At 45.3% G+C, this 26266-nt stretch overlaps 1 protein-coding gene across 4 annotated transcripts in view; it reads right to left on the bottom strand.

Annotated features, from left to right (window-relative positions):
* Positions 1-22947, bottom strand: part of LOC118218064 (histone acetyltransferase KAT6B-like) — a 47682-nt gene extending 24735 nt beyond the window's left edge. The window contains exons 1-3 of one of the 4 annotated variants that reach the window (XM_035400446.1): positions 22542-22947; positions 21137-21192; positions 17948-18832 (exon numbers count right to left, since the gene is read on the bottom strand). In XM_035400446.1, coding sequence (XP_035256337.1) covers positions 17948-18613 — 666 coding nt within the window. In that variant the 5' untranslated portion in view covers positions 18614-18832; positions 21137-21192; positions 22542-22947. The other 3 variants (XM_035400448.1, XM_035400447.1, XM_035400450.1) reach the window with 3 other exon arrangements.
* Between the last annotated feature and the right edge of the window lie 3319 nt (positions 22948-26266).

The following is a 26266-nucleotide window of genomic DNA, read 5'->3' as shown; positions in this document are numbered from 1 at the left end:
CCGTTACACGCTCGGAACAGAGAACGCATATTATAATCCACAACACATTCAAATCAGAATACACATACCACAATCCATTACACAATCAAATTAGAACACACATACCATAATCCACCGCACACTCAAATGAACATACAGATTATAATCCACTATATACTCAAATCAGCACACACATATTACAGCCCATTACACACCCAAATCAGAACACACACATAAAACCACTACACACTCAAATCAGCACGCACAGATTACGAATAGTTACACACTGAAATCAGAACATACAGATTACAATCACAAACTCAAAACACAACACATATTACAAGCAATTACGCACTGAACCGAGAAAAGATTAGTCAGAGAGTCCATATTTGACTAGTGAATATATTGCAGGGCCGGAGACCAGATAGTGGCTTGTTTGTCAGGACTGTGAGCGTGTTCTTGAGAGACACGGCAGAAGTGGCATTACTACCAGTCCCAGTGAACAGGAAACCACACTCGGGACGGGCCCGAGGCTGAAGTAGAGCGTAAAAACTTTCCCTAAGATCTGCAGGCACAGGATACCGCACTTCCCTTCTGCCTAGAGGTGGGACATTTTACCATTTCCTCTAAACAATGACAAGCTGATCTGCCCTTGCGTCTATTCGAGTAGTCTTTTGCATTATATTTTTTGTGCCTAAAGCCCATTGTCACAGCACCTGTTTTATGGTCATACGCACAGACATACCCAGCTTCTACCCAGATATAATTAGACACTGAACAACTCCAGACACCTGTTTCAGCAGGTTACTCATCGCAGAATAAATTTATTGTCACGACCCTCCAAGTCAGCAAAGATTTGAATGTGTGCGCGCTGCATTATGTCTCCTAATTCTGAATGGCCAATCATAACCCAAGGCCCCTCCCACTACTGTGTCTCCTCCAATGGGTGCGCTGCCAATGAGGACTGGGGTCAGGACTGGTTACCACACTGCCACGCTGAAGTCCAGTGTTAACAAAGCAGCCCTCAACGGTTCTCAACCCCCGACTGCATGTATCCTGACGTTTCGCTGTGCAGAATTCACCTGGTCTGCTTCAGTGACTGAACTCAGTCCTGCTGAGGTCAGACTGCAGTGCCAACTCCGTAAAGCTGCCAGGTGCTAACGCTACAGTCATAGCGTGGTCCTAACTTAGGCCTCCCACACAATAAAAGACACACAAATGACTCCTTCTTACACGCATCTCAGTCTCAGTCCTCGAGGCGCACACATTTTCAGATTCTGCAGTTTCACACACACCTCCTCGACACACAAAAAAAAAGGAGAAACTAGCCCGCCCGCGCGGTCAAGACTACAACAAATCCACTCCGCGCGGGGGATGTGGGCGGAGTCTCAAGCCAATGGCTGCCGACCAACCAACAGATCATGAGCGAGAAAACACAAAATGACATTTTTTACATTAATTTCTTTTCTGAATGAAAAAAGAGTGAAAAAGGTTTAGCTGCTGGGGGCCAGGCAGTCATTTTTCAGCCCCTCAATTGGCCTCAGGGTTTTATAGTCTTTTCCTGCAGAAAGCTCACTCTCTTACAACACTAACTGTCATTTAATTTAACGGTACCCATGCATTGTAACTGGTAGGCTTATATCCTTATGGGGTGTCGTTTGCAATGTGCCATATTTTCGTACCGAAATGCCTAGTTAGCAGAGTAGTCAAAAGTAAATATAAATAGTTAATTTACTGGATCATATTTTCCAGCCTATGCTGCAAATTGGAACAGAGTGCGGCGTACACTTGTAGAACACCGTGACTAAGATGTGGAGAGAATAATGACATGGCTGGCTTTGACTGCTGATAACAAAACCGCTAACGCTTTTGCGCTGTCGTCATTTGCTCGTCCATTTCCTACAGCTGGTAAGAACGCCAATGTAGAAAGCTAATGCTAGCTCCTAACGCTAATGCAGAGAGCCAATGCTAGCTCCAAACGCTAATGCAGAGAGCCAATGCTAGCTCCTAACGCTAATATAGAGAGCTAATGCTAGCTCCTAACGATAATGTAGAGAGCTAATGCTAGCCCTTAGACGATGCAGAAGAAAACCAATGCTGGACTTTATCACTGAGCAGCTGTAGTTTTCACAGCAATAAGCAACTCTGTGTCTTGAACGCGTTTATGGCTGATCTGATGGCTGATCCAGGAGTACGGTAACGACAGGAACACTTTCCCACATTTTAAAGTCAAAGTAAAATCATCAATCAACACAGCAGCCCAGGCAGTTACTTTTAAAGAGCTCTTTACTGCAGCAGTTGTGTGACAAGCCCACTTTTGGTTTCCCTGACCCCAGCGTCCCCCCTTCCCCGATTACCACAAAACTCACTAAATTAGCTCTGTGTGTACAAGACGGCATTCTGGGCACAGCATTTTCAATCTTTCCTGAAAATTGTATTCACACTTAAAACAGTTACTTATACATTCTGATGTTAGATGTACCAGCACCTCACAGCTGTGTCACAGCTTGATGCCACTGTTTGACAGGTCATGTTCGGAAATCGGAAATGCTTGAGTGTCAGAGTCTGTCTGCTATATAAATGTGTTGCCACGTCTGCTTGCAAAAGACTGAGCTTGCTTCTTTTTTTTTTCTTTAAAATAAAAAAAAAAGGAAAGTCACTTAAAAAATTTGAGAGTCACAGACCGCAGTTTTCTGGTCTAGTTTCAAAAATGTGCTTGCTTATTAAGGAAAATGTTATCCTATGAAGCACATTTGTGGGAACTATTTTCTTTTCAATGTACAGAATGGAATGACAGTCTGCTCGCTTTACACTGACCAACCACCAGGCCATATCTCCAGCTATTAAGGGGTAATTCACCTCCCACTGATCCCCATTTAAACCCAAACCTCCAAATCGTTGGAGGATTACATTTTCAATGACTTTATGTCAATATCCAAACATAATGGACATTGATGGAAGAATTCTGTCAATTTTCCAAAAAAAAAAACCCAATGAAAGCAGTACTGGGAATGTTCTGGGTTAGTTTAAAATCAGGCCGCTTGCTTAAAAATGAGGCTGATTCGTTTTCACTGTTGCGAAATGGCAACAGTGCTAAACATGCCAAACATGGCCACAACAAGTCACGGGTGACTTGTTGTCCGTATCGCAGGCCCGAGGGGCAGGTCCGCGTGCGCGCGTGGCGTTTCAGAACGCCCCCTTCCCCCCCAGGGTCATGACGAAGCGCCTGCGGCCGACCCGCTCCCCTCTCGACACGCGCGGGGGGGGGGGGGGGGTGATTGGGGGGGGGTTTCGGAGCGCGCCGCGCCAAAACAGAGCGGAGTCATTTCACATCGAGGTCGGACCGGAAAGAGGAGCGGGCTAGAAATGACTGTGCTGCACACAGACGAAGCCCCGGAGAAGAGCCTCCTGTGAAGAAGCAGGCTACCGTGCAGCAGTGTGATAAACAGACCAGCGTGTGAGGCGGCAGCAGCAAGGGGCTGAAGCATCCAGATTCAGCAGAGGTGCTAACCGAGGCTGCACACAGCGCTCTCACTGACTGAACAGCGGTGCAGAGCCTAGCCTAGCAACGCTGACCACACACACGCACAAGCACAGACACGCAGGTGCGCACGCGCATGCACACAGACAACATACACACACGCACGCGCGCGCACAGACACACCCGTGGACAGACGCACGCACGCACACAACACATGCACAAACATGCATGCATGCACAAACACGCACACACACATACTCAGACACACGCACACACACACACACACGCACACACATGCATGCATGCACACACACACGCACACACACACACACGCACACACTCACACACACACACACACACATACTCACAGACACACGCACGAGTATGCAAACATCACATTTTACGAGCGGAGTGCGTATGAAAGCTTGCAGCAGCAGGCTGATCCCGTTAAACTGTATTAACAAACTTTTCATAAGGATTCCACCTGATAAAAAGCTGAAATAATAAATTATGTAATCGCTGCAGCTGATACATGAAGCCTCAACACCACAAACACATTTCTGAGACTCTCTAAGAAGTCATATGAGTATCTGCAGAAGGTCAAATGGTTCTCTTTGCAGACAGACTCTCAACAGCAACATTTTCAGTGCAACATTTTCTAAGAAGTGTATTCTTCAGCAGGCTTACAAGAAGCCACACAGTAGGTTTAGCTTTCAAGGCGCTGGAATCAAAGCGTTCTTGCCGTTTGAAAGCTGCTGGTTCTCAGTGAAGGACTCGATCAAACAAGGATTTAACAGAGAAAAAAAAACGAAGAAAAAAAAAACGATTGACATCATGACTTCCACATTAAACATGACAATGACATCCACAGCCACCGCAGGGCAAAGTCACACAAATAACGGTGAGCTGCTCTGAGAGCTGTTCCAGTAGGAAGTGACATGCCTGTAAGACAGGAAGCTGAAGCGGGTGGTTTGTCTGCCCAGACTCGCGGACCGGCTCCCCCCAGGCCCCCCCCGCCCCCGCCCCCGCCCCCAGACAGAACCGTGTTCGGCAGTAGACCACAGTCTGCTCAGAACACCCCCAAAACAGCTGTGTGCTGCTCCATTCACTTCTGGAGCTCAACAGAGCAGGAGGACTTAAGGCTCGCTAAGGTTCTGATTCCTGTCTAATGAGTCCTCAATGTGAACATTAAACTCTACCATTTCTTAATTATGATATTTTCCTTTTTTATTTTTATTTTTTACATTTACTGACTGCTCAGACCATTTTATTGTATCAGGAAAAGGCACAATCCAGGGTTCATCGAATCAACTGAAGTTGACAGCACCGCATACAGTATTACGCCAATTCTTTGACTAAATACCACACGGCATAAGAATTAGAGAAGAGGATGTGGCTTCCTCGTACCGGAATGTGTTATACAGTAATATGCGACTGAAAAATGGCTTCTACAGTGATATCAGACTTAAATGGTGATATCAGAGATTGCTACGCATGTTCTACAGCGCTATCAGAAATCTATTTATATTCTATGGTGATATCAGATTGCCACTCATGTTCTACAGCGATAGCAGACTTCTATGGTGATAGCAGATTGCTATGCATGTTCTACAGCGATATCAGCAATCTATTTATATTCTATGGTGATATCAGATTGCCACTCATGTTCTACAGCGATAGCAGACTTCTATGGTGATAGCAGATTGCTATGCATGTTCTACAGCGATATCAGAAATCTATTGTCATTCTACGGTGATATCAGATTGCCACTCATGTTCTACAGTGATAGCAGACTTCTATGGTGATAGCAGATTGCTATGCATGTTCTACAGCGATAGCAGACTTGTATGGTGATAGCAGAATGCTATGCATGTTCTACAGCGAGAGCAGACTTTTCTATTTACATACTACAGTGAGTCCAGACAGCCATGTTAGGTGCACAGCTGTGTGTGTGTGTGTGTGTGTGTGTGTGCGTGTGTGTGTGTGTGTTCTGCAGTGGTATCAAATTGCAATGTTAGCTGCATGTTCTTTTGTTTTTCTCCCCCCACGGAGGTGTCAGCAATTTAATAATAACCTGATACAAAAATACACTGGAGGCCGCGGCCCAGAGCCTGGGGCCTCTGGGAAATCTGACGTCCCGTAGGTGCAGCACCGGGAGCGGAAATGGCGTCTAAAACCAGAAAGCTAAATTTGGAAAGGGGGAGGGAGAGAGAGAGAGAGAGAGAGAGAGAGAGAGAGAGAGAGAGTGAGAGAGAGAGAGAGACAGAGAGAGAGAGAGAGAGAGAGAGAGAGAGGGACGGTGACAGCCGTCAGGAGCGCGCTCAGTGAGCAGCAGGGGCGGTCCCCCCTCAGCTGGGTCTGCATCCTTCACCGAAATGGAACACAAAAATCTAAATAGTTAAGATAAAACAAACAAAAGATCAAGCAAATATATGGGCAAATACACAAACTGCCACCACTTTCAGGTGCTGCTTTTAAATTTTAAAACTTATAGACGTGTGAGAGTATAAAGACATGTCCGCAGGTTTATGGTGTACGGCAGTGGCCTGTATTCCATTTCCGTAAGGCTAGGATACAGGCGGTTGGCACGGCAGGTCAGGTTGGCACGGCAACAATATCCAAACGGCAGGCGGATTTGTACGGATAGCTACACCGCAAAGGAGCCCTCAACCAGCCGTCGATGCAAAATAAATAACGGAATAAGAAAGCTTTACGCGGGCTCTTCTCGAACAAAGGGCCTTAAAATGACACGGGTGGTTCTGTCAGAAAATGAGCACTCACGGCCGCCCGTGCGTCAGCCCAGAAAGAGCCATTGACTTTTCGAGTGCGCTCGCTTCCGTCTAATTAAATATTTTCTCCGCGGCTCCCTTTCCCGACAGCCGTCGACTCGCTTTTCTCCTTCAGAAAACTATTTTCCGAGGGTCCCAATTAGACAAGCCGCGCTTATGATGATGACTGCAGAGCCAGCCGCTGCTCATTTTCCTTAAGAACGGCTTTGTGAGGGAGAGGGAGAGAAGAGAGAAAAAAAAAAAAAAAACGCCCGCGAACGTCGTCTGTGACAAAGAGGCGCGGCCGCCTCGGGGAGAGAGAGAGAGGCAGTCGGCCGAGAACCCCGCCGCTCGCAGACGCCTCATCTGGAGGAGGCGCCCACTACGCCCGCGGCTCTCTAATTGGACGCTGATCAGCATTACGCCGCTCAAAACAACAAAATTAAGGGGTGTGCATAATTTGGTGTCTGGGGGGTGGGGGGGGTGGGGGTGGGGGGGGGACTCGGTCCCCCAGGAATGTTTGTGTTGTGCGCGTCGGTTACCGGCGGTTCCCTTCGAGTGTTCCGCTGTTTTGCACGGAGGGGCCACCAAACCGGCTGGAGCTCCGCCACTCATCCCAGCCGCCCGTTCTGATTGGCTGGTAGAGTTGTGAGGGGCGGGTCGAGGCCCTCTGTGGGCTGCTGAGTGGCTAAACCAGCCTGCAGTGCGCAGTTGCCTTGTGTGCGCACAGTATACATACAGAGCAAATGCAGGTGCCGTCGCTTCGGAGCACTTCTATGACAACAGACATTATAAATTTATTTCAGTCTTTGTTATGCATTTCATGCCCGCAAATATTCCTTTTTTATCCCATCAGAATTCAGTAATGTGGAATAGCCAACTAAGGATGGAAATGTAGTCTAGAACAATGCTGTACTGAACAGCATTCAAAATAGGAGTGAATCTAACTAATGAATAAAGTCTTATTTTTACAATGATTAGGGTACCTAGTGTAAACCCTTTAAGTACTTTTAAACAGCATGTCCTGAATGCAGGCCAGTTAGCTAGTGCTGACAGCTACAATTAATTACTCAGCTGCCAAGTGCAAGACAGGTGAGCCTTTACCTGTTTGCAACATGCTCAACTTCCCAGTTTAATCCCAAAGTATCTTAAGGTCATTCCCCCCAAGGTTCTCCCAGCTGCAGGCGATAACACAAACCATCGAGAAACGTCCAGAAAAATGTGCAAAGCCTCAAGTCACGGTTCCTGTTCACCACGAAATGTACATGTACACCATGCTCAGGGCTTCCCTCCCATCATCACCGCTATGACTTCAAAAAATCAATCCCCGGTACACGTGTGGGAACTTGTCCCCTGTCAAGCGAGCAATTTGCCGTGTCAGTGCAACGATCCTATCTTTTAAACCATCTCAAAAAGACAGTGTACACAGCCATTTCTCGGTTTCCCTGGCCTCAAGCTCCCACAGTGCATTGCTAAGTCATTAACTGTCATGTCTATGACATGTTGCGGAAACGCTGGGTGGGAATTAATTTACAGAGCCAAGATGGGAGCCTGGGTTTTTCGAGCATGGTAAATGTTTTTTTTTAAAAAAAGGTATGATTTATAGCTCCTTATTAAACCACAAGAATCAACCTATCTGGTTAAATTAGTACCACCAACAACAGAAGCAACAGCACAGTCTGAACTAATTGCAGTGTATTTTTCCTTTAACCAAAAATTGTCATGCCGACCAGACCACCGGAGAAACATAACAACCGAATCAACTTCATATTCAAATTCAAAAAATCAAATCAACTTACTTATATAGCACGCTTCAAAAATATTTGGCACAATATGCTCCACAGTAGCTTATACCCTCACCTAATCTCATCACATTTTAATCACATTATAAAACACATACTTGTAGTCTCACACTTCTACTGTTCCCTAAACACTCCAGTCATTGAGCCATAACACTGTGCTTCACAACTTGGTCAATAATGGCCGCTTCCTAAACTTCTTACAGTCTCGTACGATAAAAAAGTATTATTTCAGAAATAATTTCCTGTCCAGCATGGCAAGCCATCACAGCTTGATAAAGCATTAAAAAAATTACCAGGTGACTTAAACATGATGTACTGCATTTTTTTCTTTTTGTTATTGTTCTTGTTTTACCCAGCAGATGTAAAAGCGGCATTTCCAGCCCATTTAAGTACAGTACTCCATCACCCAGGGGTACCAGGGGTAGCAGGTCAGGGACCTGCATGCGCACTCTGATAAGATCACGCTCTCACAGTGCCCATGTCACATTAAAACAGAGTAAAACGAGCCGTCATCCGTGCCTCGGTCGACGGCACTTGACCTAAACCTCAGACACATGGGATACGGTGTGTGAAGCTATGACCAATTTGTCTTTTTTTTTTTTTCCTCCCCCCTGACGGTTGATTTGATGGCCGAAGGTGAAGGAGCTGCCCTCTGAGTCGCCGATCTGTACGTCCGTCAGCTCGGTTACCTGCCTGCAGGATTAACCCGAGTGCAAATCAGCCGTCTGCGGGTTTAACCGTTAGCCGTTAGCCGTCTGTATGTTTAATGTGTGTATTAGCCCTGGAACCTGCACGTGTGTTTGATTTGCGCATACCGCAGCTCGGCTACCTGGAGGCATGGCTTAATCTGCCTGTACATCTGTTACATGCCTGCATGCATAATGAACCTCGAAGCTCTCATTTCTCCCACTCCAGGAATGTGAGGGCTCACTCCTTACAGCTGAAGCTAAGCAGGGTAGGGCCCGGTTTGGACATGGATGGGAGACCTTATAAGAACACTAAATTTCTGTTGCAAGTGGTGACGGGTGGGGGCAGTACTTGCTTTGTCAACCACGCAGGATGCCTCAACGCAATGATGGGGACACTGTTCTGTAGGAGATTCCACCTTTCACATTAGATACTAAAAAAAACTAGACAATGAACTGAGGTCCAGAGTCGCTGTAGTCATTCACGCCCCGAAAGGCACTTGTTTCGGAGAGTCAGGGGACCCTGGTGGGGGTCCCAGGACAGATTTCACCATCAGGCAACCTGATCATTTCCCTGCTCAACCCATTTTAATAATCCCTCCCTCTCACCTCAGATGACGAGCAGTGAGCTTTCTGGCGCAAAATGGCCACCGTGCATCGCCCAGTGTGCGCTAGACATAGCTAGTGGCTGACAAGCATTTCCCAGGCCAGCGCAGACTGCACTGAGATCATAAGATGAAAGACGATACACAAATAAAACCCATCCGCCACGGTGTACGGCTTGACATTTATAGCACAACAACCGTGAGAGTATCAGCGCTGACGGCAATTACGCGAGGCAACACGGACAAGTACGTAACAGGCAGCCAAAAAGGTCACGCACGGGACAGGACCAACGACCAGCCCGATTTGACAGATGAGCAAGGGGTGTCACACTAAATTCCCAGGGGGCCACAGTGCCTGTGAGTTTTTGCGGTTTCCTTTCAGTTAGCAGACGATTAAATCTGTGAGAACAAGGCGAGAGGATTCCTTTGCCAATAAATGACTTAAAATAACCGCTGGTGCCCGAGAGGACGGGAGATAGACCAGTAGACACCGCGGCCTGCCAGGGCGGATGTTAAACGGATAGTTCAGAATTAAATGTTTTCAAAAAAAAAAAGGATACAATATCAGAAATGTAATTGAAAGCCATGTTCAGATCGGTTAAAGTACAGTTTTGACAGTTTTAATTGAAACTAGTTTTGCAAAACTAATATTAATCAACACCACAGTTCAGCCAGTTGTTAATCCACAGTATGCATACTGAAGTGGTGACCCTCTCCCCAGGAACAGATGCAAGGAACTACAAAGACTGGATGGCAACAGCGGTGTCCAGTAAGTGACTATTTATTTATTTATTTATGTGCACACACGAAGAGCATCTCAAGGGCAGTCCAAGAGAGACTTCCGGACACACTCACCTTCATGGACAGCAGTTATCTGAAACCCAACAGGCAATGCCACACCCGTAGAGCGTAAGCACCAACAATCGCCCTCTACGTCAAAACCGCCAACTTACAATACCACCGTGCTAAAGTGCACCAGCACACTAAAAGCATAATTACTGCTGGAAGTGTCAATCCAGCTTGTAGGTTGATTTGGTAGATAAAGCCTAAATAAACAGATTTAGCAGGTAAGTATCCATCAGATGCTATTCTAAGTTAACCCCCTTCCTGCTGAATTAGAGAACAAGGCCACGGACTTGGCAGCAGGTCTGGTCTCTTCACAAACAGCAATAGCCTCCTGATTGGCTCCCGTGTCACGGTCTCTGGCTACATGCAACCAGGCAACAGACTGTGTGAGTTACTGCACGCTGCGGACTGCGGACTTTCTGCATAGCATAGCTACTGCATCGGGCTAGCGCGTCCCCGCCCAGTTAAAATGAGAGTGAGAAATGCTTCCTGTTAAACTCACGCCACTCACGTTTACATGCATTTCAATTACACTCTGGAGATAAACACTTGATTCTACTAGGAAATACCTGGTTCCCAATTCTCACCATACAGTAAGTCCACCTCTTGTTTTGTTCCATAACACCGATGATGATGCTGTACTTAGGTAAAATAGGTATTCATAGAACTGGCAGAAATTTGGCCCATTTAGTTCACTCCATTCTGTACTCTGCAATTCAACTGCACTCCAGCAGTGTACGGCAGTTGCTAAAATCCACTTCAGAAAACTGAAAACGTGTTTGTGTGTGCAGATGTGCACATGTGCTTTTGTACTTGTATGGGAGTTTGTGTGTGTGTGTGTGTGTGTGTGTATACGTGCATGTGTATGAGGGAGTGTACATGTATGTGTGTGCGCGTGTGCATGTGTGTATGTGTACGCACAGAGGGGAGAAGCTTTATCCATCAGGCAGGGTAAAGCTCGGCAGACAGGAAAGCCGAGCGGACCGGGCTCGGTCACGGACGCCCCTTTCATTCCATTAAAATTCCCCACCGCTCGTTTGCTCCTCACTCCCACCAACTCACAGGCCTTAATGAGGCTAGCGCCGCGCTCGCGCTCACATTACCTCCGCAAGGCCTCCCTTCGCACTCTGAAGTCTTAATGAGCGCGGGGCTCGGAGAGATCGTGTTCCGGATGCTTCCGCGGGGTCAAGCAGCCGGGGGTGCCGGATCGAGTGCGCTCGCAGTTAGCGCCCCCCCCCCCCCCCCAGGTCACCTGACACTCACACCACCGCCTATTTGCCTGATTAAATATTTAAACCCTCTGACATCGGTTTTTCCCTCTAAGGCCGCAGATGAAATGACTGCGCATCGCTCCTATCGGCCAATTAGCGCCGCGTTCTAGCAGAAGTGGAGCGCGTAGCGTAGCGTAGCGCGCGCGCGCAGGCTATGAGCCTGCAGAACGCCGAGATAAATACCACAAGGACGGAGGACCCTGCACACTTCAGCAGCTCAACACCTTCAACAAACACCGGAGTAAAAACACAAGCAGATGCTTGCACAAGAAGGGACATTTCTTGCCCTCTGAAATAACAGTGCGCCATTTCTAATCTGAAGCGTTTAATAGCGGCAGGCTCGTTCTTACGCAGAAGAATGGCGTTTTCTGAAATGTTTGAAATTCAACACTCGTGTGTCCAAGTGCTGGTTTATTCAACGCGCCGATTTTCCGTGATGTAGCTCCGATCACGTCCGAGTCTGAAACAGGCCTCCTTTCCTTTCTGGTGCAGAATGCCTAGCAGAGAGGTGGGGCACGATCTGGCCGTTCTGCCTGGTGGAAAACTCGCAAGGCATCAGGCAGGCCTTTGATCGTAACATCGCACCCCTGCTGGGTACCAGGAGGACCCATCGCACAGCAGACGCGCAGAAGTCGGCGATGCACTTCAGAACTTTCCAGCAACGTGCTGCTTCACCACGGCCGGCCTGCACAGGGGCATCTGGAGCTTCTGTGATCTAAAGCTAGAACATACCCCCTCAGATATCTCCAAAGCAGCCCGGACAGTGAGCCAATACCTGCAGAGCATGCCTGTGTCTGTAGTACCCAATTATTCTCCCAAAAAAATAGGTTTGATCACATAACTATCATGTCATGATCTTACGTAAAAATGTAAAAAAACATGGTAAAGATCAAACACAGAGCATAGATAATCTACACACACTCAAACATTTTACTGTGACAGCACCAGGTTTCCTTCCACTTATCAGCACTGCACTCCACAGTCAATCTTTCGGCTGGCATTTTGAAAGTAGTGCCAAAAACATCCAGATTACATTTCTTCATACCTTCCGCCTTTTGCAAGTGCCGATTTTTTAATGCACAATGAAAAGATGAATGGCTTAACACCTGTGCATGATAGCAGATCATTTAGAAAACAAGCACATGCCATTCATCAGATAAAAAGATGGATTTTTCAGAGCGAGCAGGCACACACCTCATGGCACAGTGAAAACACCAGAGACATGATTTACTGTGACTAGCGCTTAGCATAGTTCAGCGCTTAGAGCCTATATCTTAACATTTTCCCTGACTATCCGTGAGTCTCAATCATTTGCTGTCCACTTTTAAATGCTCAGCAACATGCCTCTAGCATGCATGAACTCAACCCGTACGTGTGTTAGGCAGCTCACAACAGAAAACATTGATTTTCATTGTTAATTGCATTTTACTCCCGTTCATTACCAGTTATGTGTACGCTGGCAGAGATCAAAACATACTTATCCTGCCACGTAATTCAATACATTCTCAGCAACTGGGTTTAACAGGGGCACTGGCGGGGAAAAAAACAGTCTTCATGTTGTCGACGGAAAACATGTTGTTGTCTCCATGTTCAAGTAAGCTGTTAAGTTGTTTTTTTTTTTTTTTTTTTTTTTTTAACATTTCAATGATACTGTAGGTGGCTGTTGCTCTATTTTATTTATGTGACTGTCACCGCAGGAGGTCTCTATCTTGGCAGTGCAGCCTGTTATTGAGCTCAATCCTATAGACTTAAGCGCAGCGTGCGCCCGTACTGCGTTAGCGAACGCGCTCGTATGGATCCTGGCGCAGCTGCAGGGAGTCCAGGCATCCCAGAGCCTCATATAAAACAGCAGTGTGATGGGAGGGCAGGATCCTCCACTGCACAGCATCACCGTCTCAGCGGCGTGAGTGACAGGCCAGGGGAGGGGGGAGTTTATCCAAACACTGACGAAGAGGGGAAACGGATGAACCGTATTTCAACATAATGGTCGGAATAATATGGCTGCTCATCTGAAATTAGGGCTAAAAGTGCCTTTTTTCTTTTTTTTTGCTGGCAATCTGACAGCCGCATACTTTATTCTAAATTTCTGAGCAGTGAGTTAGCACAAGTAACTGACTTATTTGCCCAAAAAAAATTCCTAGTTCAGCGGTCCCCACAATACGAGAACATTCGAAAGTAAAAAGAATAACTTAATCTCTAAGCAGTTAGATTACAAGTGGACAGTGAATATTTCTCAACATTTTTTTACTGTCCTCAGAAACCTAAAAACGCTCGTCACACTTTCGAGATGACACAGACATCCTGACTTCAAAGATTCATGTGCGTAATCAATAGCAGAAGTGTTTGTGGCGTTCCTGCGGTGCGGTGCGTCTCTCTGCCTGTCCGCACGCTCGAGGTTTGAAACGCGCACTGGTGCTCCCCCCCCCCTCCGGAGCGGGGGGGGCCCGCTAACAATGGGCGCCGGCGAGGCGATCGGACGTGCGGCGCATTCCCCCCCCCGCCTTTCAGCCGGCCTGCTGAATGGCGAGCCTTTGGTCTCCGGGCATGGGGAGCCCGGCTGTTGCTAGGCGACGCGTCCCATTGACAGGAGGACTGGGGGTAGCGTGGTGCCAGCGGCCGCGCACAATTGGCCGGGGCCGGCCGCCCCGCAGATGGCGGGGCCGCGCGGCGCTGGTGGCGGGGTGCGGGCCGGGGCCCTTTTGTCAGTAATTGAGCAGCGGGGACCGGTCAAGTCTCCAGCTGCTCCCGGCCTTTTCACTCTCGCTGCTTTTAGGGGCCAAATCTACCCCTCTGCCTCTGCCCGCCCCCCACCCCCCCTCTATTCGCCCTTCTTCTTTTAGGGCTCGTTCACACAGACGACCGGGGCCAAATCCACCCCTCTGCACCCCCACCCCCCCCTCTTCTTTTAGGGCTCGTTCACACAGACGACCTGGGCCAAATCCACCCCTCTCTCTGCCTCTGCTCCCACCCCCTCTGCTCTCCCCCCCCCCTTCTTTTGTCACATTTCAGCCCAAAATCTGAGGGTTAAACCAAAAATAAATGTGTTTCAAATCAGCACATTTACTTTTTGACCGTACACTTTAAAATGACGTCACATAATTCCAACCGCAACAGTAAAAAGTCACATGTGTAACTTCGTAAACTGGGGACATTTATGAGGAGTTTTAGTAGTGGGGGGGTGGAAGTTTTGGGCTTCCAGCAACGTGCACAGGAACAGATGTCCATATTTACCCTCAGTGTGCACCCCAACAGAGGTGGCAACACAGGTGACCAATGCCCAAAAATGTATCACACAGATCCCTGGAGTCAACCTACAGAGTTAGGGGATTCTGCGAGCACTACAGAGGATAAAAATAAAACGAATGATGCACATTCAAGTGCTCCCAACAGGCAAAGCTGGAACCAAATCAGAGAATGCGCAGCAGCAGCCCTTTGCATGAGACACGCATGCAAATCCAGTGACCTGGTTAGCGGTGTCATGTTCGTAGCCACCGGCGCAGTCCTCCGCCCCGGCCTGAACTTCTCAGGCATCCCGTCACCCTAGAACTCACCTACAGCTGAAAAACAACGCCGGGCCGACGCCAGGCCGACGCCAGGCCGACGCCATGCCAACGCCATGCCGACACGCGCCCGCGGCGGTTGCCGACTGCCAGGCTTCTCCGGGTAAAAAATCACAAGCTGGGCATTGGTTGGTGGGGGGCAGCGGGTGACCTTTCCCTGTGGGATCTGCTCGGGAGCGCTCCTAACAATTGACCACTATCAGCTGGAAACCGCCAACCGGTTGCCGTTAGCAACCACCACAAACATCTGGCGCAGCGGGCCTAAGTTGGGAACCTCTGACACAGCGCTCGAAAGCAGTAAAATGCCACAAGTGGTAAGAATAATCATTACAGTCCCTGGGTGTGGTTTCCATTACCACTGTGCAACATACCCCAGCAATGAAACTAAATTTCAATATCCAATGAAGCAAAAAAAAAAAAAAAAAAAAGTTTTGCCCTTGGTTGATAAGCTGTAACTGTCAAAATGATCACTTATGTTTGATTATTAGCTTTCATATTCCAATGCTCATGACTACACTGGGCCATTTTCAATCTTCACCATTATTCAGTTGGTCAAAGAACCGTGAAAAATGAAAAATGATTGCCGGTTTATATGGAGGTATTAAACTGGTCTGGGCTCCAGTCAGTTAATAGTCATTAAAAAAAAACACCCACTACTTTGACCTAAATTCTGTATCAAAAATTACAGACGAATTGGGCCTAAATTGGCTAGTAACTAAAACAAATTCTGATGCTCAAACATTTCTGAGGAAACATCAATAGGAATGCAGTGACTCGCACCTTATTTCAAACGATCAAAGAGTATAGATTTAAAAGGTGGCCTAGCCTACATCTTCCACGGAGAAAACGCTCCGGCCATTAGGCTAGCCTGCCTTAAAACAAGGCAACGAGCGCGAGACACAGCATTTCAATTACACTGTAAAACGCATTAGGAATGGTTTAATGATAAAAATCTGCCCTTTCAAACGGGGCGCTTCAGTAATTTATCTACATTCCCGCAACTTATCTCAACCCTTTTAATACGGTTTCGATCTAAAGCGGGTTTTTCAGTCCCCAACGTGTCTCTAAGTTTCCCGGAGTATCGCTAAGCTAAACATTTTGTTAAATAGCATCGCCTCCTTCTTTAAAGAATCGGGGAAGGAGGCACCCTCTTTCCCCACACCGGTGTGTTTGTTTACTGTCGAGATAAGGGAAGCTACAGTACGCTGCACTGGCAATCCACGCATACCCATACGCCGCTCCAAACACAAAGGTTAAATAAACAATTACAGGCAATTACGACAAAACCGTTAACATGACAACTGCGCATCTGAGATTTAAAAAAAAAAAATGAATAATGAATCAACGCCACATTCAGCAAGGATGCAAGGCCAAAACAAATAACAGCCTTTGGCATTTGAGAAAAGACTCGCACTTAACAGAAATATAATATGTACACAGATGAAAAGATAGCCAAGTCAAGCACGTTGTCATTAGCCATGGTAGCCAAAGTAGCCTAATCTTTAGTTTATGTGCACGCTTTTCCTGTAAGCACTGGTAATGGCCCATCTATAACCCTGTGATAACCTTGATGACAAACTGACACAGTGCCTTTAGCTTTGAGCTGGCTGATAGGTTCCCTATAGCATAGCTCAAAATTTTACCACTGAAAGACAAACCATGGTGACTAAGGGAGGTCTTCACCATCCCAAACCAATACAAAACAAAAAGCTACAATCCCCAAAGCCATTTTAAATTTGCAGAGTTCTTGTTATTCAGCTTAAGTACACACTAATAAAACTGTGCATTATACTACGTGGAATCGAAAGTGTACAAAACCTACTCACAGTCAGCACAGGAGGACAACCACAGCGTTGCACAACTCAATCATATCTGATGTTTCCAGAGACTGTACACATGAACACATTCATTTTATAGAGTTTACTCACAACTACAAAAATAAATATCAATGTTAACACCATCACACCATGCTGGCACATCTGTCCTTGGGCACAGCTGTCCCAGGTTGCACGCATCATCGGAAATAGCTCCAACCAAAAATAGGATTAGACATAACGTTCTGAAGAATAATCAGGTCGCGTACACAAACACAAGCTCTAGGGACCTCATGTTGCTGCACAAGCTGCTTTGGAGCAACTTGAAGTGGATTTTCTTGCTTCTGACCACAAACCCCTGAATAGCCCAATACCTGCCATTGCAAAGCTGCAGAGTCATCAGAAACTTCTAACATATCTAAAATATCCTTCATTCCACACAAAAACTGTCTGGAAAAATTGATAACATACACTAAAACTTAAATAATCTTTTTTAAAAAACCCCAGAAAATAAATCCTGTTTCCTTTAAGCCAACATTTTACAGCGCTGAAGTTCAACTGTAGGAGTAAAGTGGTAAAAATGTAACCATGTTTTGTTACTTAATCACAATTCAACCATTAACCTCATTAGAAGTGACCGACAAATATGCCACCAAGTGGATCTCATCACAACGCGACACATGCTCTCACACAGAGTGGGGAGATTCAGTATGCAGTCCCACACGCTAACGTGCTAACTCTACATTACATTACAGTATTACATTACATTACAGGCATTTAGCAGACACTCTTATCCTGAGCGACTCAGTTAGCATTTACATTGCACCCATTCGTACAGCTGAATACACATACTGAACCAATGCACGTTAAGTACCATGCTCAAGAGTACAAGTGCCGCCCAGTGCTGTACTAACCCAACTACTGTAACTATACTAAATGCAACGTCAAAACCATGGATGACACAATATGCGATTAATGACCAACACAACTCCAACACACAGCGTTTCAGACACTGAGCTCTGGGACAGAGGAGACAAACAGCTTGTACACTCACGCAAGACCACAGGGCACAGAAACCACCCCCAGGGCTCGCCTGGGGGCCGTGCAGACGAACACAGGAACACGCTCGGCCTACCTGGTCCTTCTCGTGCGGGAGCAGGGTCACGGGCGGTAGTGACGAGCAGGTGCCTCTGGGGGGCGCCCTTCCCCCGGCGCTCCCGTAGTTGACTCTGTAGAGCGGGCCGGTCTTCAGCAGCCTGCCGCTGTTCACGGCCCGCTTGGCCGCCAGCCTCAGGCGCTGCTGGAAGACGGGGCTGCCGGCGACGCCCGCCAGGTCGCGGGCCGACGGGTTGTCCTGGCTCCTCAGGTACCTCTGGATGTTCCTCAGGGAGGAGCCACCGGGCTCGTCCAGGCCTTCGATCGCCTGCTTCAGAATCCTATTCCAATCCACGTGGCGGAGGTCCCCGCGACCCCACCCGGGCTTCCCCGGGGGGACGGAGAAGCTTCCGGGCTTGAGGGGGGAGGGCTGCCCGGCGTTACCCGGGTCCTTCCCGAAGAAGGTGGCCCGCCCGCCATTGCCCGGGTCTTTGAACGATGTGCTGCCCTTGTTCGTGACCTTGAGAACGGAGCCATTGCGAACGGTCAGCTCCAGCTGCTCCAGCACGGCCTCCCTGTCCAGCCCGTGCGAAGCCGAGACCGCGTGGCAGATCCTCTCCTCCGAGGGGCGCTGTTTCTGCCGCTTGATCTTCTGTATGGCTTCCAGAATCCACTCCGTGTACAGCGGGTCCGCCTGTTTCACCATGGTCGGATCGTTTGTTTCACGAGCGCGCGATCCATAGAGGTATAATCCCTTTTCCCGTTTGCAAATCAAACGCACTCGTATCTCGCGAAGCACTTTAAGAATAAACAGCGCAGCCGAGCATGTGACAACATTGTTGTAAATCCCGGGGAACAAGCAGTCAATTGAGCATCAGAGCTGGGCAGCCCTGAAGGATATTCCTCAATGGCTGTGAGCCGAAACCTACGACACACAAGTCAGGAAAAGAGCAGATTATAAAAGTAAGAGTGCACACCTTAAATGGGCTACCCCCCCCCACATACAAGCAGTCAAATATTTGTGAAGTATGATAAAAAAAGTACTAAAGCTCTCCACTCAAAATGTCAAAACATTTTCTGAGGAAATTATCAATATCAAGGCAAAGATGCTAACAGCACAAGAATTTGTCACTCATCTGTTACTCCAAATACATTCAGCTGTTTACATCTTTATTTTGTTCATTTCTTTTTTTTGTTTATCTCACAAACAGGCTGAGCCACTGCAAGGGGCTGTTAATACAGTCTATATCAGCACTGCCCAGGACAGCGGCCCTCCAATCCCTGTAAAACAAGGCCTTCACATCTATCACTGCCTTTGACCCACTTTCCAATCCCTTCTGAATCTCAAAAGGTCACAAACATGCGTTTGACCCTTTTCTGACCTCTAAAAACACACCGAGAACACTGTCCACACAGCGGGCGTTTGACAATGACTGCAGCTTTGGGATATAGATCAATGGCATGATTACATAATTAATAATAATGAAAAAACCGATGAAATGATCTGCAGTGCACCAGCTGCAGCTGTACTCACATCGCATGGGACGGGGCTATTAATACAAGGTTCAGATCGACTGGCTTATTTACATAGTTGAGCCAAACCATTTATTCACATGGAGCTGAGCCACTTTCTACCAATACAGTCAATACCACTTTCATCCATACAGCCATTGTCTGCATTAACTCCATTTAATCCTTAATCTGTATTAAGGTCAACCATTTTAGCAACCCTGAACTGAACCAGGAAATATTTGGCAAGGCTAGGCTATAAATAGATAGACTTTCAAAGCAGTTAAACCCCTACAAAAGGCAGCCAGACAACTGCTTCTGGGAGTAGACTTCACTGATTTCTTGAAATCCGGCACACAATTTGTTATACTTTATTCAATATCCAGGTTGCCCACCCTTGTGCAAGAAAAAGATTATAAGGCTATAAAAATGACTGGGGATGAGGACATCTGTGAACTGTATTAAACCCTTTGACCAGTAGCTTTTTTGGAATGTTTTCGCCACCCCAAAATTCCAAAAATGTCTGTGTTCTAGAACTCCACTGCTTTCAGTTTCCAGTAGTGATTGTTACATCAGCATTAGGATGTTCAGTTAAGAACATTCTAATCACATATTTATGATCTCACACCTCGAACAGTTAATCCACTGCTTGGGTTATCATTTGCTACAATGTGAGCTTGAGTGGCCTCGAGAGTAATACACAGCGTTTACTGACACCTTAATGGAGATTGAGAGTACAGCTAATGGTGAATACTAAACATTTAGCCTTTTAATAAAAGGTAATTAATATGAAAGCATTATAATCATGCACCAAGTCATAGGCTGCAATAAAAATGCAAGATGGATTCAAATGCATTCTTAGCTTGCTAGCCACGGCATACACATTGACGTTTTCTCCAAATGTGATTAGCGAGTAAAGGATGAAAACAAACAGGGTATGATCAACCACCAGGTGACCAAGGTTTCAAACGCGCGATTTGTTCTTGCATTCTTCAGCCTTCTAGTGAGTCAGGTGCCTAGTGCAAAACCCTAATGATCACACATCCAGCTATGCAACAGCATACGGGTCAAAACAGGATTGCTAGCGAAACACTCCAGCCTCAGCACTGGCCGAGCTCGTTAACATCAACGACTCCTTTATATGGTCAATTCGGTTTCCTGTGATCTCATAAACCCACGCACTTTTGACGTACATTAATCAACGAGTAATCTACGTTACTCGCATCGAAACTTGTGAAGTTCTTAGACGTTATGGAGTCCCTAACAGAACATCTAAATAAAATATGCATATTTCAAAAATAACCAGCTAAGTTACATTTGTAGCCGACCGTTTAGCCAGTCGTTAATTTTAAGTTAAAGCGGGTAAGATAGCATTTAGACGCGAGCATGCAAACGCATAGCTAGCTGCAGAAATGCATGAGCTCGCTGCATTTGAAAACAAAATATTGCAGGAGCTACTGTTAGTTATCCTGGTTTCAAGTTCATAACCATCTTGTCTGCGAACTGGCAAGCCTTAGCTGTCAATGGAAATACAGTGCGTGCCTACCTACATGTAGCTAGCTACCGTTATCTAGCTCGTTCAGTCAAATGCACCGTGATCTTATATTGCCATGCTAAACATAATTTATGGCCGCTTCCGACAGATGATTATTGATAATTTATGGCGATAAATTAATTTACCAATTAACCAGCGTCTATGAGTGAAAGACAAATCACAAACCTTGACTCCTACCAGCTGAGTGGTTGCGGGTTGACGGCACTTCTGCCTGGTGTTACCTAAACAGACGCCATTTTGTTACAATGTTGTAGTTTACATGAATCCGACATGACACTGATTACAGCCCAATGGAGTCTCATTAAACCGTACCTTCACACCGATGCGCCCTCCCCAGAAACTTTGATATTGGTTGCAGAAGACAAAATACGATTTCTGGTTTGGTAATGTACACGTCAATCACACACAATAAGATCAGCCCCTGGGAGAATTTGTTGGCTCCACTATCTGCCAATAATATTCAATTGCCCCGCCTTTTAAGGGAACGATTAGAGCAAGTGACTCGCGTCCCTTCGGGCGACACCTTTGCCCGCATACAGGAGATGAATAAAGAAGAATTGCATCCGATACATTGATTAACCGCGTCATTAAACAAGATTAGAGGAAATGTAAAGGGTTAGCTACTGAGCACGCAGCAGTAGCTGCTCATCTTCCGTGGCGTTTCGCCTCAAAAGTATTTTTTGTCACATATTTGGAACCCTTAACGTTACCAGGGCATAGTGGAATTTGTTACATGCAACGTTAGCTTAATACTCAAGTCATAATATATTTAGGCGAACTACAAAACAGTTAACGTGAAGTTTGTCAGGCTGTCATTTAGGCTGTTAATCCGGTTGATTTATCATTCCAGGCATTTGCATCACAACTATATACGTCGCACGTTCTTTGCCATAAAGTTGCCGAGCCAACTAGCTGTCACATTTCATTATTGCCATCATATATGAGAAAATTCGGCATTTTGCAGTTGAACAGCTAACCTGACAGGCGTATGACAAACGCATAGAATATGTAACCGTTAGCTACATGCACACGTAACATTTTCTGTCGCTGCTCCATCCCTACCACACAATGTGCACAAACGCACGTTAAATAGACTGTAGAGCTCGCGACCTCCCCGCGGCAGAGCTAATTTCACCACGCTGATTGCTTGCTAGCTGTCTGAATTAATTCAGATAAGATGTACAATTAGTTAACTTTTCCATTTCGAACAAGCTGCATGGACGAGGAAGAATCAAACAAGCAAAGTCCCAATATTCAGAAATGTATCTGGAAAATTCCACAGCTAGTGAATATCTTTGAATGTCTTCTATTCCGCAAGCTAGCTCTTTTCCAACCACGCATGTTTTACTAGACACGGTATATTTAGGCACTGTTTAGTTGTATTTAAAACAGAAATTACTTCTGATTGTTTCAAGCTCATCGGTAAATGCACTGAATAAAAACAGATGTAGCCAACTAGGCTAACTACGGTATGTATCAAGCCAACGAAATGCAACAAGACTACGGCTAGCTGAGCAAGATAAAATGCTTACTGATGCTAGCTAGGTACAAAACGTTCGCTGGTAGTTACCTTCGTAAGTTTTCTCAAGGGTCTCTCCTCTACTCCTCACAAATGCATTAATTGATGCGACGAGGCATTAATAAAAAAATATTTCAAAATAGATTGTACAGGCTTCACTTCATTTAATATGAACGCACGCGACAGCTCGCTCCGAAGCAGCAAGGACCTGATAACAACTAATTGAAAGGTTAATCTACATAGCAGCCTGTGACAAAGTAGAACCCTCCCCCTTCAGTATATCGAATACAGTTTGAAAGGAGGAGTATTAATATTGTCGCTGCGTGCGCTCGCACAACGATCATGGAGAAATAATGGCTATTTCATTATTTCCCACAAGGGTACAAGACAGCCTTTATAACATCATTTGTCAAAAAGATTGTTCGACTTTTATTTTTATCTTCTGAAATTTCATGTTATGAGAGGCTGGTGTAATGCCCCTCACATACCACATCGTAAGTAATTTGCTTAGAGCAAAATACAGCATTTCTGATTTAATTACAGGCGAATAATTTCTGAATGGCCAAACTTAACAAATTTACATTAGGATGTTAGCGATATTGCATAATGGCACTGGATTCACTACCACTGTGATTTTGTAATGCTAATTACATTGCAATACACAACGCCCGAATAGATTGTGCATCTATATTTAGGATTTAAAATGCTATGTTATGTTAAAAGTGACATAGCTCCACACTGTGAAGCTTAAATGTCCCACTCAACCCGAATTCACCCTATTTGAGACAATAGAAAGTTACTGTAATATGCAAGTGTATATGATCAAAATGCCATTGCGGGTAAAAGGTATATATATTTTGAGATGCTTAAAGGTAAGCACACAGAGCACACAGGCAACACACTTTCAATTATTAAGCCGCACTTCACAGAACCCAACATTTTTATATGATTGTATCCCTTAAAGTTGTTCATGACAGTGTATTTTTGAATGGCAGAAAATGTAAAATCACACAGCAAATATTCTAAATTATGCCAATACATCCACATTCAATTGAATTGTTATTACCATTATTCATTAATATTAATGACTCAGCACGGTCATTGACTAATGCATTTTTATTGCTCAGAGTTTAGTTTTTATTTAACAAAACAATTGAACATATATATATATATATATATATATATATATATATATAAATCATATATATCATATAATAAATAGCAGTTTGAAATATTATTTATATGGTGATTGAGTGAGTGGTAAACTAATGTCCAAAAAGTTGGTACCTACATTTTGGCTACACAAGAAAACTGGTTTATCTTTTTAGGCCAATAAATGTCAATGCCTAAAGGAATGGCCAGATATCTTGGTATCCCCATTATTAGTGCAAAGCAGTGCATATGAAGTGTGGCCCTACTGCACACAACTGAAAGGTGGTGGTGGTGGTGGTGGTGGTGGGTGGGGGGGGGTGGGGGGGGGCTGGGTGACTATGTTCTTGAGACAGCAGCAGAATAGTGTTGATGACAGTTCTGTGAAACTCCAGTTCTAATTATTAGTATATAAACAATTTTTTTATTACACTTTTACTTTTACGCAACAGCAGGTTGCACTGTTCCGTGTGAAACTGCAGCCTCTCTTAGAACAATCACCGCAGTGGTACTGATCCAAGAAATGTTTTTATTTTGTTTTTTTACTGTTCAGCAGAAGAACAGAACTGAATGAAATATAGGTTAATTCTGTCTGTTTATATATCCTTGTTTATATACACATTTTTTTAGGTCCAGTTTGTGTGTGCATCATGTCACAACCATGAATGCATGCTTTGTAGTTTTAGACATTTACTGACGTTTTGATCTAATGCAGATAATTAAGCTATTAACTATACATTATTTATGTCGTCAGAGCTCTTAAATATTGAGTTTTGGCACTCATACTCACTACCAGGCCAAAACAAACTATTGTAGCCAGCCGGAACATATTTTTATACACCACATAATTTTTGATCCTTTATGAAAGACAAAGAAGCATTTGTGCTACTACATTTTTTAAAAACCTTGGGTATGGTTCCATTTCCATTTTGCAATTCTTACAATGTGTATGATTTAAAAACATGGGAGATTTCAAATCGTGTGTAAATGACACACAAGAAAAAAATGTGAATATTCTACAACATCTGCTGTAAATGAAAAGGGGTCCACAATAAGTACTTCCTGAAGGAGACTATAAATGCCAAGCACAATAAAGACCCTTATAAAACTGCAAATTGGTGAGATAGCTTGGAGTAATAACTTTTTGGGACATAAATATGCTGTTTGCGATGCGTTTCCATCTTGCATGCTTTACGTCTGTCTGGCATGAACCAAGAACCATGTGGTAAAAAAAAAAGAGGAGATAATCATTCTAAGATGGCAAGATGCACTGACATTGCTATCACTAAATATGCAATATGCATGCACACCACACATGCACACAAATCACTGCTTTAACAGATGGTGGACAGAGAGAGGCATTACTGGGAACACAGCTAGGTTTCCATTAAATCGCTACGGTCATATCACAAGCAAACAATCATTTTTTGTGGCAAAGCATACGAGTAGTACAGAACAAACTGAACTCCAGCCAAACTTTCCAGACGTATCATACATTTAGAGTGCCTAAGAGAAAAGCAAGTGACGCGCTGAAAAACATGAGAAGTGTGGGAAGAGATTAAATTTTGGCAAAGGCCCCCATTTCGGCTTCCAACTTCAGCTGATCAAGGTGCTCGGACACCGCGGCAGTGCACCTGCAGACAGGTCGTTTGCATCGGGTTTTGACAGTCAGAGTTGATCGACTACCTTTATGCCCTATTTAATTCAGATACAAGAGAACGCAAATCAGTAGCATCAGTTTCCTTCATGTTATTTTAAATCAGTCAACTTCAGAACATAAGACGATCTTTGACTTCGGCGTAGCTTGTTTGAACAAAGTCTTCTTTTATTAATGAAAGCAGAGAGTGTTTTCTTGGGGGTCACAGTTGGAAGCAATTCCAATGGAGCAAAGACACAGCAGGACTCTCTTAATACCCTGACAATGCCTTAGAACCCAGACCCGCCTGAGTCCCCCAGAGGCTGCAGGAACCAATGACAATCAGGCATGGGAGTGTGATGTCACCGACTGTGATGTCACAGAGGTCTTCCAACACCCTGGCAACTGTCGCCACTATCCTTGGGCCAAAAACGTTTGCCACGGCTCAGCTAGCTTTGCTACACACAATAATATGCTGCAAGGGACCTAACGGTGCACATAATAGATTCAATAAATCAAACACCATTTCACACCACCACTGTAAATTAATCTCAAACAGACCTAAATGTAACCTCTGTAACAAGTCACTTTGTTCAATCATCTTGAATTTGGATTTAAGAATTCGATATGCAGAGCCTTCCATTTCATCTAAACAGTCCACAAGTTTCATGACAAGAGTACAATATGGCAACACAAAAATTGATTTGTTTTTAATTGCAATAACATCGCTGAGCGAGATATCGCAAATCTTTTACTCAATCTGGAGGAAATAACTCTGGTCTCTCAAGGACTGTAAAATCTTAAGATTGCTTAATCAAGTCACCATCTTTCTCTAAGTGTGTTTTTGTTTTTCCCCATCTGGCACCTTGAGCAGCAAATCGACCAGCTGCCACAGAGCATGACGTGACCCAGTCAGTAACAAGATCCTTTTTTAACTGCATCTGCGTGCACCCACTAACCCAATACCACTGTAGGGGGTGGCGGTCTGAGG

The sequence above is a fragment of the Anguilla anguilla genome, chromosome 18 (genome assembly GCF_013347855.1).
Source record: "Anguilla anguilla isolate fAngAng1 chromosome 18, fAngAng1.pri, whole genome shotgun sequence".
In the NCBI taxonomy this organism is placed as follows: domain Eukaryota; kingdom Metazoa; phylum Chordata; class Actinopteri; order Anguilliformes; family Anguillidae; genus Anguilla; species Anguilla anguilla.
The sequence above is the reverse complement of the archived record's forward strand: the minus strand, read 5'-3'. Positions and strand labels throughout refer to the sequence as shown.